This window comes from Artemia franciscana, chromosome 1 (assembly GCF_032884065.1).
Source record: "Artemia franciscana chromosome 1, ASM3288406v1, whole genome shotgun sequence".
NCBI lineage: Eukaryota > Metazoa > Arthropoda > Branchiopoda > Anostraca > Artemiidae > Artemia > Artemia franciscana.
The window spans coordinates 40,653,131-40,665,190 of NC_088863.1; the positions used below are offsets into that span (position 1 = coordinate 40,653,131).

Here is a 12,060-nt window from a genome sequence, read left to right on the forward strand (position 1 = left end):
ACCTTTCTGAGTAAGTAAGGTGGATCATGAGAACCTTAGCAAGAACCAAGAACCAATTTTTCAAGAAAACAACAGTTATACTTATTCTTGGTGTAAAAAATTTGAATTCTTTAAGCCGATGAGCTTCAGTAGCACATCACAATGCAAGCACAACTATTCAAATTTCAGGACTGAGGAAATCTAAATCAACACAAAAAAGATAGTCCATCGAAACAACTGGAACCTAAATTCTTTTGATAAAACGGTGAATTAAATTGCTTACATACTTCAGGGTGTCTACAAGGCAAGGCACTACAAGGCAAGGCAAATCCATAGTAATTGCCTGGTTTATCCCCACGCGAAACATTTCTCAAATTTGTTGTTATATTAAGTTTACATGATATAAATTATTTTTTTTCATTGTTCGAGTACCCTCTCCCCTCCGAAAAAAAAAATATCCTGGACAGGGTTCAGTCCAATAGAAGATTACGCTAATTTTTAATTCATATGAGTAACAATCACCCTTACTATTTAACCAAATTTGTATGGCAAAATTATTGCTAAAATTTACCGCACAAAACTACTTACTGTTGATCGAAATATTTGAGCTGGAATTTAATCCCCGTTTCATTTTTTTTTTTTTTAACAGCAAAACTGAAAAAAACTGTGTAATTAAAATCTTATTAACCATAAACAGAAGTTCAGCAATACCAACAGGAATCAACTAAAAAATCGTTTTCAAGAAGGGAGTTTTTCTTGGAAAACTAAAGAACCCCATTAAAAACTGAGTTGAGCAGAAATAATCTAAAAAAAAAAATTAATAATAACATTGTTAAAAATACATATTGTTTTCAATAAAATGTAAATGACAATCAAGCCATTAAGAGGGCATAAAAGAAATGGATATAACACCACTTTTATTTGTATACCTTGATTAGCTTAGTAATTTCATTTTTTGTTTGTTTGCATTGTTGTTGACGTTATAGCAAATGAGAAACACTCTGCTTTAAATATAAACAGTAAAGTAAACAGTAAACAGTAAAGCGCGAATAACACACATCCTTTTGAAGATTAGGGGACGGTAGCCTCATTCCTATTTTTGGCAATTTCCTTTTGTTTTTAAGCTTCACTTGTTTACTAATTTGAATGTCTGTTCATTTTAGGATTCATTTACTCATCCATTCGACTAACTGTTACTTTCTATGCTTGGTGTGATTTTCTCTTTTAATTTATGTTCGTCTTGTGTTTCATTTATCGATTGATGGTTTATATGGCACTTGGTATTAACCAAGTGACATATAGCAATATAACAATTCTGTCTGTCTGTCGGTCTGTCTGTCTGTCGGTCTGTCGGTCCCGGTTTTGCTACTTTAGGCACTTCCAGGTAAGCTAGGACGATGAAATTTGGCAAGCGTATCAGGGACCGGACTAGATTAAATTAGAAATCGTTTTCCTGATTTGACCATCTGGGGGGGGGGAGTGGGGGGGCGGTTAATTTGCAAAAATAGAAAAATTGAAGTATTTTTAACTTATGAGCGGGTATTTGGATCTTAATGAAATTTGATGTTTGGAATGATATTTTGTCTCAGAGCTCTTATTTTCAATCCCGACCGGATCTGATGACATTGGGGGGAGTTGGAGGGGGGAAACCTAAAGTCCCGGTTTTGCTACACTTCCAGGTAAGCTAGGACGATGAAATTTGGCAAGCGTATCAGGGACCCAACCAGATTAAATCAGAAATAGTCGTTTTCCCGATTTAACAATCTGGGGGGCGGAGTGGGGGGCCGGTTAATTCGGAAAAGAGTAGAAAAAATGAAGTATTTTTAACTTATGAGCGGGTGATTGGATCTTGATGAAATTTGATTTTTTGAATGATATTGTGTCTCAGAGCTCTTATTTTAAATCCTGACCGGATCTGATGACATTGGGGGGAGTTGGAGGGGGGAAACCTAAAATCTTGGAAAACACTTAGAGTGGAGGGATCGGGATAAAAGCTGATGGGAAAAATAAGCGCAAGTCCCAGATACATGATTGACATAATCGGAACTGATTCGCTCTCTTTGGGGTAGGTGGGGGGGAGTAATTCTTAAAAATTAGAAAAAATAAGATATTTTTAACTTACGAACGGGTGATCGGATCTCAATGAAATTTGATTTTTAGAAGGATATCGTGTCTTAGAGCTCTTATTTTAAATCCCGGCCGGATCTAGTGACATTGGGGGGGGATTTGGGAGGGGGAAACCTAAAACTTGGAAAACACATAGAGTGGAGGGATCGGGATGAAACTTGGTGGGAAAAATGAGCACAAGTCCTAGATACAACCGGAACGGATCCGCTCTCTTTGGGGTAGTTGGGGGAGGGGTTAATTCTGAAAAATCAGAAAAAATGAGGTATTTTTAACTAACGAACGGGTGATCGGATCTCAATGAAATTTGATATTTAGAAGGATATCGTGTCTCATAGCTTTTATTTTAAATCCTGACCGGATCTGGTGACATTGGGGGAAGTTTGGGGCGGGGGAACCTAGAATCATGGAAAACGCTTAGATTGGAGGGATCAGGATGAAATTTGGTGGGAAAAATAAACAGAAGTCTTATATGCGTGATTTAAATAATTGGAACGGATCCACTCTATTGGGGGGGGGTTAATTCTGAAAAATAAGAAAAAATACGTATTTTTAACTTCCGAAGGAGTGATTGGGTCTTCATGAAACTTCATATTTAGAAGGACCTCGTAACTCAGATCTCTTATTATAAATCTCAACCGGATCAAGCGTAATTGGGGGGGGGCAGTTGGGAAGACCGGAAATCTTAGAAATTACTTAAAGTGGTGAGATCTGGATGAAAGTGGATGGGAAGAATAGAAACCTGTCTAAGATACTTGGCTGACATAACCGGACCGGATCTGCTCTCTTTGGTGGAAATGGGGGGGGGGAACGGTAATTTTGAAAATTGAGGTATTTGTAACTTACGAAAGGGTGACCAGATCTTAATGAAATTTGATATTTAGAAGGATCTTGTGCTTTAAAGATCTAACTTTAAATTCCGACCAGATCCTGTGACATTGGGGAGAGTTGGAGGGGGAAACCAGAATTCTTGGAAAATGTGAAAATTGGGGTATTTTTATCTTACTAATAGATGATCGGATCTTAATGAGATTTGATTTTTAGAAGGAATTCATGTCTCAGAGCTCTTATTTGAAATCCCGACCAGATCTTTTGACATTGGGGGGAGTTGGAGGGGAATATCTTGGAAAAACACTTGGAGTGGAGGAATCGGGATGAAGCTTGGTGGATAGAATAAACAAATGTCCTTGATACGTGATTGACAGAATCGTAGTGGATTCGCTCTCTTTGGAGGAGTTGGGGGGAGGGGTTCAGTGATTTGGCGAGTTTGGTGTTTCTGGACGTGCTAGGACGATGAAAATTAGTAGGCATGTCAGGGAGGTGCACAATTTGACTTGATAAAGTCGTTTCCCAGATTCGACCATCTGAGAGGCTAAAGGGAGAGGAAAAATTAGAAAAAAATGAGGCATTTATAACTTACGAGTGGGTGATCGGATCTTAATGAATTTTGATATTTAGAAGGACATCGTGAGTCAGAGCTCTTATTTTAAATCCTGACCGGCATTAAGCCTCTTATTTTCCTTTTTAAATCAATCTATTGATTCATAGAATTTTGTTAGAGCTCATACCATATGATCTCTTGGCTCTTAGCTGTTCTTGCCTCGTCACAAGTGCTATATGAGCTCTTAGCTCTTGTTTCTGTTTGTTTTAAGTTTGAGCTGTTATATGATTTCATTTCTAATTTCTTTAGGTTTTTGATCTGTCTCTTTAGTTTTCTTTGAAAAACTTCTTTTTATAAAAGAAGAATGACACTCAGCCTTTTGAAGATTTAGGGACGGTAGCCTTATTCCTATTTTTGGCAATTTCTTTCTGTTTTAAGCTTCACTTGTTTACTAATTTGAATGCCTGTTCATTCTAGGATTCATTTACTCATCCATTGGACTAACTGTTACTTTTATGCTTGATGTGAATTTTCCGCTTAATTTATGTTCGTCTTGTGTTTCATTTATCATTTGATGGTAATTTCTGTTTGTTTTACGTTTGAGCTGTTATATGATTTCCTTTCTAATTTCCTTGGGTTTTGACCTGACTCTTTAGTTTTCTTTGAAAAACATCTTTTTCTATAATTTTAGTTTTTTTCGTTTTGTTTCTGAATTAATTGAAGAAATGAGTTACGACGATTCGAAATTCACGCGTTGAAATAAAAATGGCTGACATTTTGTTTCTAGCTAAATCTAAGTATATAACCATCAAGAAGACATCCAAGCATGTTTGAGATGAATTTTAAGTCCATCCCTGCCCTTTTCTCTGCATCATTGAAATTAATATTCGTTTAAAAACTATTTCCAGTAATTGAACGCTTGAAAACTTAGAAATAAAATTGTATGTTATTCATTTTCCTACAATGATGATTGAAGCTTTCTTGAAAATAGATTTCCAGCACAGACTATTGATTTTCTATCACTGGGAAGTACGTGGAAATCTATTCTATCTTTATTTTCCCGTTTTTACGTTTGGGATATTCTATTTATCGTGTGAATTCTCTCAAAAGAGACGTTGTTGAGGGAAATCTGTTTAGTGTTTCCTTACGTGTTTTTAGGGTTTTCTCTAAACTAATTAACTATAAACACGTTTTCATATGGTGCTTTAGTCTGCATACAAGAAGTATTCACAATATTTCCCAGAAAATTTCCAGTGAGGAGCTGCAACAAAAATCACTGGTTGGCACTTCACTAACTCTGATACCTTCATCAGGAGACTTGTAGTTAGGAATAAGTGTCAAACACTCTCATTCGCAATTCAAATGGCATCAAGGATAAACTTCCAGCAATCATAATCAGTGGAATTTCGCAACTTGGCTTCAACAATGAGAAAAAAATGTATAACTTCCACAAATAGCTACTAAAATAACAAAACAGTATCCTCATCATAGTTATTATTAGCAACAGGAATATTGCTGCATAAGAAAAATTTAGGATGAATAGAAATTAACAGTGGTATTGTCACATACAAACCATCCCGTGTAGTCTGCAAAAGTTGGTGAAGCACAATTGTGCAGAAAGGGAAACGGTTGAAAATGTTTCTACCCCCTAAAAACAACCCTAAAAGACGAAGTCATGTAAAAAAAACGTTTTATCATTAAAAGCCTGTGTAACCTACTCAAACATACATTTTTTAAAGACTTTCATCCTTTATAACAGTTATAATGGACAGTTTTAAAAAACAGGCTTATTTACTTATATTCAGCAATTCTGCTAATAGGACATATTTTTCTCTTAATCAGTCTCAAATAAGGTTCTTGAAAATATGTCTGGCAGTAATAAATTCATATATCTCTCTGACTGTTACAATAAAATTCCAATTGTCCAATTTCAGATCAGAAATGTCAAGCAAAGCTGAGAGTACAAGTATTATTCTCCGTGCTAGCGAAATTGGTTATAACTTTAGTCCACATGGGCCTCATTCCGTTTGTCCAGAGGGAATCCCACTTCCATATTCAAGGACAGATCCTGGGCAAGGACAACCTTCTGAGGCTGAAAGAGAGTTGGAAGTGCAAGCGCCAATAGTTAGAATTTCAGCATTGTGATCTCGTTATTAAAGTGTAAAACTTCTTGCTTTTTTGGCATTAAACCTCACAACTGAAATCTACAAACGTGACATAATCAGTGCATGACTAAGTAAATTTGAAATATCTTAAGATTAACGGACATATTTTTCATTGCTTTTAATTCCGATTTTTCAAAAAGTGTACAGCTCGTATAAATAAACCAATTCTCCAGGTCCATAAGCGTAAAGGATTAAAGAATAATTTCTAACTTAGCCTTGCCTCTATTTGAAAGTGATTTTAATATCTGCTTTAAGTTAGCACATAAAAAAGCTCTAACATCTACTCTCCATTTTTTATTTTCTGTAAAAATAAAACATTATATGTCAATGCAGAAAAGTTGTTTTATTTTTTTGAACGAAACTTAAAATGGAAAAGCCTGCACAGATTGTCTAAAGAAAAATTTTGGTTGAAAACGTGTATTAAACATCAAACGGAGATAAACTTTAACCAATTTGTGTTCTTTCTGGATCAAGTTTGATCAAGTCCACAAAATAGACATGGGGTAAAATTTAAAAATAAGATAAGTCACAGGTTTTTATTTTATGGACGAACCATCTAGAGGGAAATACTTCGCGGATTTTTAGTCTTTTCTAATATTTCCGAACATAAAAAAGACAATTAATAACATTTGAGCCAGAATTTAGTGAAAGGCTTGAAAAATAATCAATTATCATATGATGGCCAAAATTATTTACCGTTTTTGTATTGATCTTGCCTTTTAGAGTATTCTTATGAACGTACAAAGTCAAGATTCAACTCAGGAGAAAATTAAGGTAATACCTGATGATAAAAATATGTGATTTAATTGCAGTGGTTCATCGTCAGGATTTTTTGGCTTATTACATTACACTTTCAGAATATGTAAGAAATGGAAGCAAAGTAACAACCTCTTTTTACCTGTTGTTGTATTTACCTGTTGTTTCTATACAAATTTTAAGCCAGTGAAAAGGGTGCAAGATCTTTTTGTGTTTTTAAGGCAAAGTTATAAGGAAATAAAAGAAGCCAAAGATTTTTTAGTCACTAGATTCTTTGCAAGTAAACTCTATTTCTTTGCCATTGATCATGTATGCTTTAATCTCAAAGATTATTAATAATTGTACTTAACCAAGCTGGCTTCTGATTGGTTTATATAGTTCTGATATAAATTCAAGAAAAACTATTTTTGAAACTACAAGGGTTTTTAAAGCCTTTGTCTAATGAATGAAGTTTCAAGCTCAGTATTTATCCAGCGGTTTACTATTCATGCATATCAATTTCAGGAGAAGCTAGTTTAACTATTCTTGTCTCCATATGTTTTCCAGCCCAAATTGTCTTTATATAACCAGTATTCTCCTCGTGTTTTGTATTAAAAGTATTCATGTCTTTACGTTCGCTCAGGTCTTTAAAATGATATTTTAAAATGTTTCCTATTGATGTGTATGTTATTTCCCACTTTAGCCCCTAGAAAACCAGACATGATGTAACACATAGGAGGCGACAAAAAGCTGCTGATTCGTTTACCTTACAATTTTGTTTATTTAAAAGGCAATTACGAACTAGCTAATTGTTCAGTTTAAAAAAAAAAACTAGTTGGCTTTTTAGACTAGCGGAAGATTTAATTTTGAAAAAATTGTAATTTCATTAGATGATTCTGGCAAATTCCCTAGTGTAAGATTTCCCATGGAAAGATCAGCCCCAGAAACTTCCCTCCTCACGAAAAATTCTCACCGTGAAAAATCTCCCCTAAATAGAAAATCCTCCTCTAAAAAAAAAAAAAAAAAAAAAAAAAAAAAAAAAAAAAAAAAAAACTTGAGTATAGTTCGCAAAAACAAATGCATACGTGAACAACAGGTATAATTCGTAACTTGCAGCCTTTTTCCCAGGGGATATGGGGTGTCATCTCATCCCGAAAAGGATAGGCAGTAGACCTTTCAACTATGCTTGACAGAAAGGCTATCTAAAAATTATTTTTGATCACTTAAAAGGGCACTAGAACTATACATTTTTGATCAAATGAGCCCTCTTACGATCTTCTAGAATCATTGGTTTTATACAATCATCTCTAAGAAAAATAAATGAAGAAAAGAAAAATAAATAAATACGTATCCGTCATCTTTCTTATGGCAAAATATGCAAAATTTTAGGTTTTTGTACATAGAAGCTTGAAATATCTAAAGTAAAATTTTCTGTCTGATTATGTAATTTTCAATAAAAAGGCTTGATGTTTTGGTATGTTTCCCCCCTTATTCAAAAATTGATTAACGTTTCTCAGGCTTGTAATTTTTAATGGATAACATTAAACTTAATCAACTTTATACGGTTTGAATCAGCAAATAATCAATTCTTTTGATGAATCCATCGTAAAAAAAAAAACTCATCTGTTTAAAGTTTCGTATAAGTCGCTTCTTGCTAACAGTTCGTTATAAGGAACTATTTGATAAAACGAAAAACCGTGCACTTGGACCAATTTTCAACTTTTTAAGCAACTCTTTGAAAAATTGGAACACAGATGCAGCATCTGAGCTTTAGGTCTTAGTAAAATTTCATATGTGGAAGGAAAAAAAAATATTTACGTCCCATGTTTATTCATTCGGAAAATTAATTGCCGAAGAGATAAGAATATAAAGTGGTTATGAGGAAATCCTAAGACAAATGTTTTCAATTTAATATTGTTTTCAAAAACTAAACCTGATCGGATACACAAGCATTTTTTTTTTTTTTTTTTTTTTTTTTTTTTTTTTTTTTTTTTTTAGTTCCCATTTTTACATGAACCAGAGTCCAAATTCATCTCATTTATTGGTGCGTGTTTTTGATTTTGCAACAACTCAAGTAAAAGATGTGCGCACATTAACGAGTTAAACTTTTTTAAATTATACTTGTATTATATTATTTCAATTTGTAATTTCATCCATTTTAGCATGCATAGCCTATAGTCAGGAAAAGGGTATACTGTCAAAAGACGAAATGCCATTGATTTACATCTAAAAGCTCAAATTTGACCGTAATACGTGATGAAAATCTTAATCCCCATACTATTATAACAAAAAAAAATTGTGATTCCAACTTTCGTTAGAAACAATATTTCCTATTATCTGAATATTATACGCTGCAACATGAATATTTCGTTGTCTAGTTTTCTAGAAGGTTAGAGTATTTATTTAACTTTAATTCTAGTGTACTACCACTTTCTTACGAAATCTATAGTGGTTTATTACGTTGTTATTTTTCGCCTACAGCCTATTTTGAAAAACCATTTGCCAAATAGTTGTGAAATCATTCTGTTTGTACTAAAAAGTATTACCATAAAAATCTTTCTGTTCAATTTAAGAATATTTTCCCTTAGGGTCATTGATGAGCATACTGGGACTTATATTATCCGGTTGAGGGTAATTCTTTTGTTCCAGGCTTTCAGCTAGATGAACCAGGTCTCAGAGAATCAAAAAGAGAACTACTATTGAGATCACTCTTGCTGATGTGTGATTTTATTAAATCCTAAATTTTGAACCGATTACACCTAGGTACCAAAGAGTCAGCAAATAGGTTTGAGGTGCTATGGATTAAGAGTGGTATGGATTTGAGGTGCATGGCTCGGTTCAAGAATTACTGTGTTAAGGATCACAAGCTCAAATATGGGAGTTTTCAGCCCTTTCGCAAGCAACATGAAGCAATGCAGATTTGTTGTGTTCACTGTCCACTAGCGTTATGTAGCTTAACTAGCAAACCAGAATGTTAAATTTTGCGATGTATGAGTGACAAAACTGCAAAGTTCTCCTGAAAAATATCTAAATATAATAAAAAACACAATAGAAATACTGGAAAAAAACTCATTCAAGGCAATAATTGTTATTCTCGACATAGGGCCTGAGCCATGCAAGTTTTTCCCTGTTACTACTACTACTACTAATAACTCACTGCAGCACCAAGCCACCTAAGGCCAACACAGCTACGCACGCTCGGCACGCAACGTAATCTATTTAAAGCCTCCCTCTTTACACCCTCCAAAGAAGTTCCCATTTCCTTCAAATCTTTATTTATGACATCCTCCCAACCCAGACAAGGACGACCTGCTTTCCGTGTAGCCCCAGACGGTTGGCCAAAAAAGACAATCTTCGGTAATCTGTCATCCTTCATCCGTAGGACGTGGTCTAGTCATCTCAACCTTTCTTTCATTATAGTCCTAGAAAGCGGGATTGAACCACATTTTTCGTACAACCTACCATTTGAAATACTGTCAGTCAGCCGGGTACCCAGAACAATCCGTAGGCAATTTCTCTGGAAAATATCTAGTGAATTTTCATCTTCTTTTCGGAGTGCCTATGCTTCAGAACCATATTTGACCACTGTCATCACTGTAGCTTCCAATATTCTAATCTTGGTTTGCAGACTTACCTTTCTATTCTTCTAAACTTTTTTTAACTGTGAAAAAACACCCTGAGCCTTAGCTATTTTACTTTTAACAACTTCACTGCTCCCACCATCTTTACTGATAATACTACCAAGGTAACTGAAGCTCCCAACCTGATCAATCTTTACGTTACCTAATGTCACCTGTTCATCTTCACTTATTCCTAGCCTTAGTGACTTAGTCTTCTTAACATTAATTTTCAAGGCTATTCTAGTACCCTGGACTCGTAAAACCTCTAAAAACTCATTCATTTCGCTCACACTTTCATCTAATATGCTTAAATCATCAGCAAAATCATCAGTCCATCAAAATGATCCATATAAAGGGGGATAGAACACAACCCTGCTTAACTCCTGATTTAATACAAAACCAGTTGCTAACCTCATTTCCTACCTTAACTGCTGCAGTATTATTCTCGTACATAGCACAAATCACTTTAATGTATTTTTCTGGTATACCATATAACGATAAGACCTTTGTTAACGCTCTTCTATCAGCAGATTCGAAAGCTTGCTCATAATCGATAAAACTAAGGACCAAAGGTGTTTGACAACGAAGGGACTTCTCAATTATTAACCTAAGAGTGAAAACATGGTCGACACATCCTCTACCTTTTCTAAAACCGTATTGCTCTTCCCTTAAAACTTTGTCTACAGCATCACTCAGTCTAAAAAGTATCATATTACTCAGTAATTTGCTACCTACAGAGACGAGAGTAATGCCTCGACAATTACGACACTCACTCTTGTCACCTTTCTTATACAGTGGTTTAATTAAGGTTTTCCTAAAATCATTGGGTACTTCCCCTTTTCCGAAAATCATGTTCATAATCTTCAGTAGCTTATTCCTAACCTCAGAGCCGCCATATTTAAGAAACTCATTAATCGTACTATCAGCACCTGGGGCCTTATTATTTTTTTAATCCTTTTAGTACTGTCGCTAATTCTTCCTCACTAAACAAATCTTCCTTGACATCCAAGGTATCACAAACCTTTTCATTTTCATCTATATCCTTCCCTGCAACTGTATCTCGGCTTAGCACATTCTCAAAATGTTCCACAAATATTGCACTACAATTTAAATAAACACAACTTAAACCGTAACAACTATAAAATTTTGTAGCACTTGAAATAAAAAAAAAAAACATTTTATTCTGTTTTTAATGTTCATTAATATGACCCAATTTTGGTTCCTTTTATCATGTGTGTTAATTCCACTTTAAAAAAAAAAATTCTAGAAAAAAAAGTGACTGTCCGCTAAAACCACTTCACGGCACGAGAAAACAATATTTGAGAAAGATAAAAATATAGTAACAGAAAGTAAGACATTTATAGATCGCCTAGAAAAAGGTAATTGATATTGAAAGCAAAAACGGACGGACGATCACGCAATGCACCAAGATTGTCTTATCAGACATCCCCTATTAATAATGACTGCATGCCCCACAAAAAAAAATAAGTATTATTTTTGTTTGAAAGAGGAAAAATAAACTTGTTCCACTTTTAGTCGGAACAGAACACGACCATAAGCTTAAAATAAGTAACCGAAAAGATTGTCCTTTTCGGCCATCCATGTAGGGAAAAACAAAAAGCTAATCTTCCCCGAAAGAGGTGGGAGGAGGTCATTTGAAGGAAATTTAGAATTCTTGGGAGGTTATAAAGAGGGAAACTTTAAATAATTTGGTATAGAGGAGTATGTGCAGCTCTGTTGGCCTCAGCCGACTTAGTGCAGCAGTAACTCTTTGTTAGTTAGTAAGTTACTTTCAGTCTGACAATTGGAGTTTAATCTGTGTGATCTAGTTGGCCGGTGATAATCAATGTGTTTCTTTCTTCCTGGAGGTTTTATGGTGTACACTTTTTTGTTACGGTGAGTTTCTATGGACTTTTAGTCACATACGGTGAATCCAACTCCAAATTATGAAAAATTTACTTTATAAGTTCTCTAAAAATACCCTAAATCCTGCCAAGCAAAGAATCCAAGGGGTATATTATCCTCGGTATATCTGAGAAGTTGATGATAGAACATG

At 34.6% G+C, this 12,060-nt stretch overlaps 1 protein-coding gene across 4 annotated transcripts in view; it reads left to right on the forward strand.

Annotated features, from left to right (window-relative positions):
• LOC136029582 (potassium voltage-gated channel protein Shal-like) overlaps positions 1 to 8,938 on the forward strand; it is a 249,845-nt gene extending 240,907 nt beyond the window's left edge. For 3 of the 4 annotated variants that reach the window (XM_065708079.1, XM_065708105.1, XM_065708087.1), the window contains one exon: positions 5,419 to 8,938. In XM_065708079.1, coding sequence (XP_065564151.1) covers positions 5,419 to 5,629 — 211 coding nt within the window. In that variant the 3' untranslated portion in view covers positions 5,630 to 8,938. The remainder of the gene's footprint in view (positions 1 to 5,418) is intronic. The other variant, XR_010618087.1, reaches the window with a different exon arrangement.
• Positions 8,939 to 12,060: the final 3,122 nt, after the last annotated feature.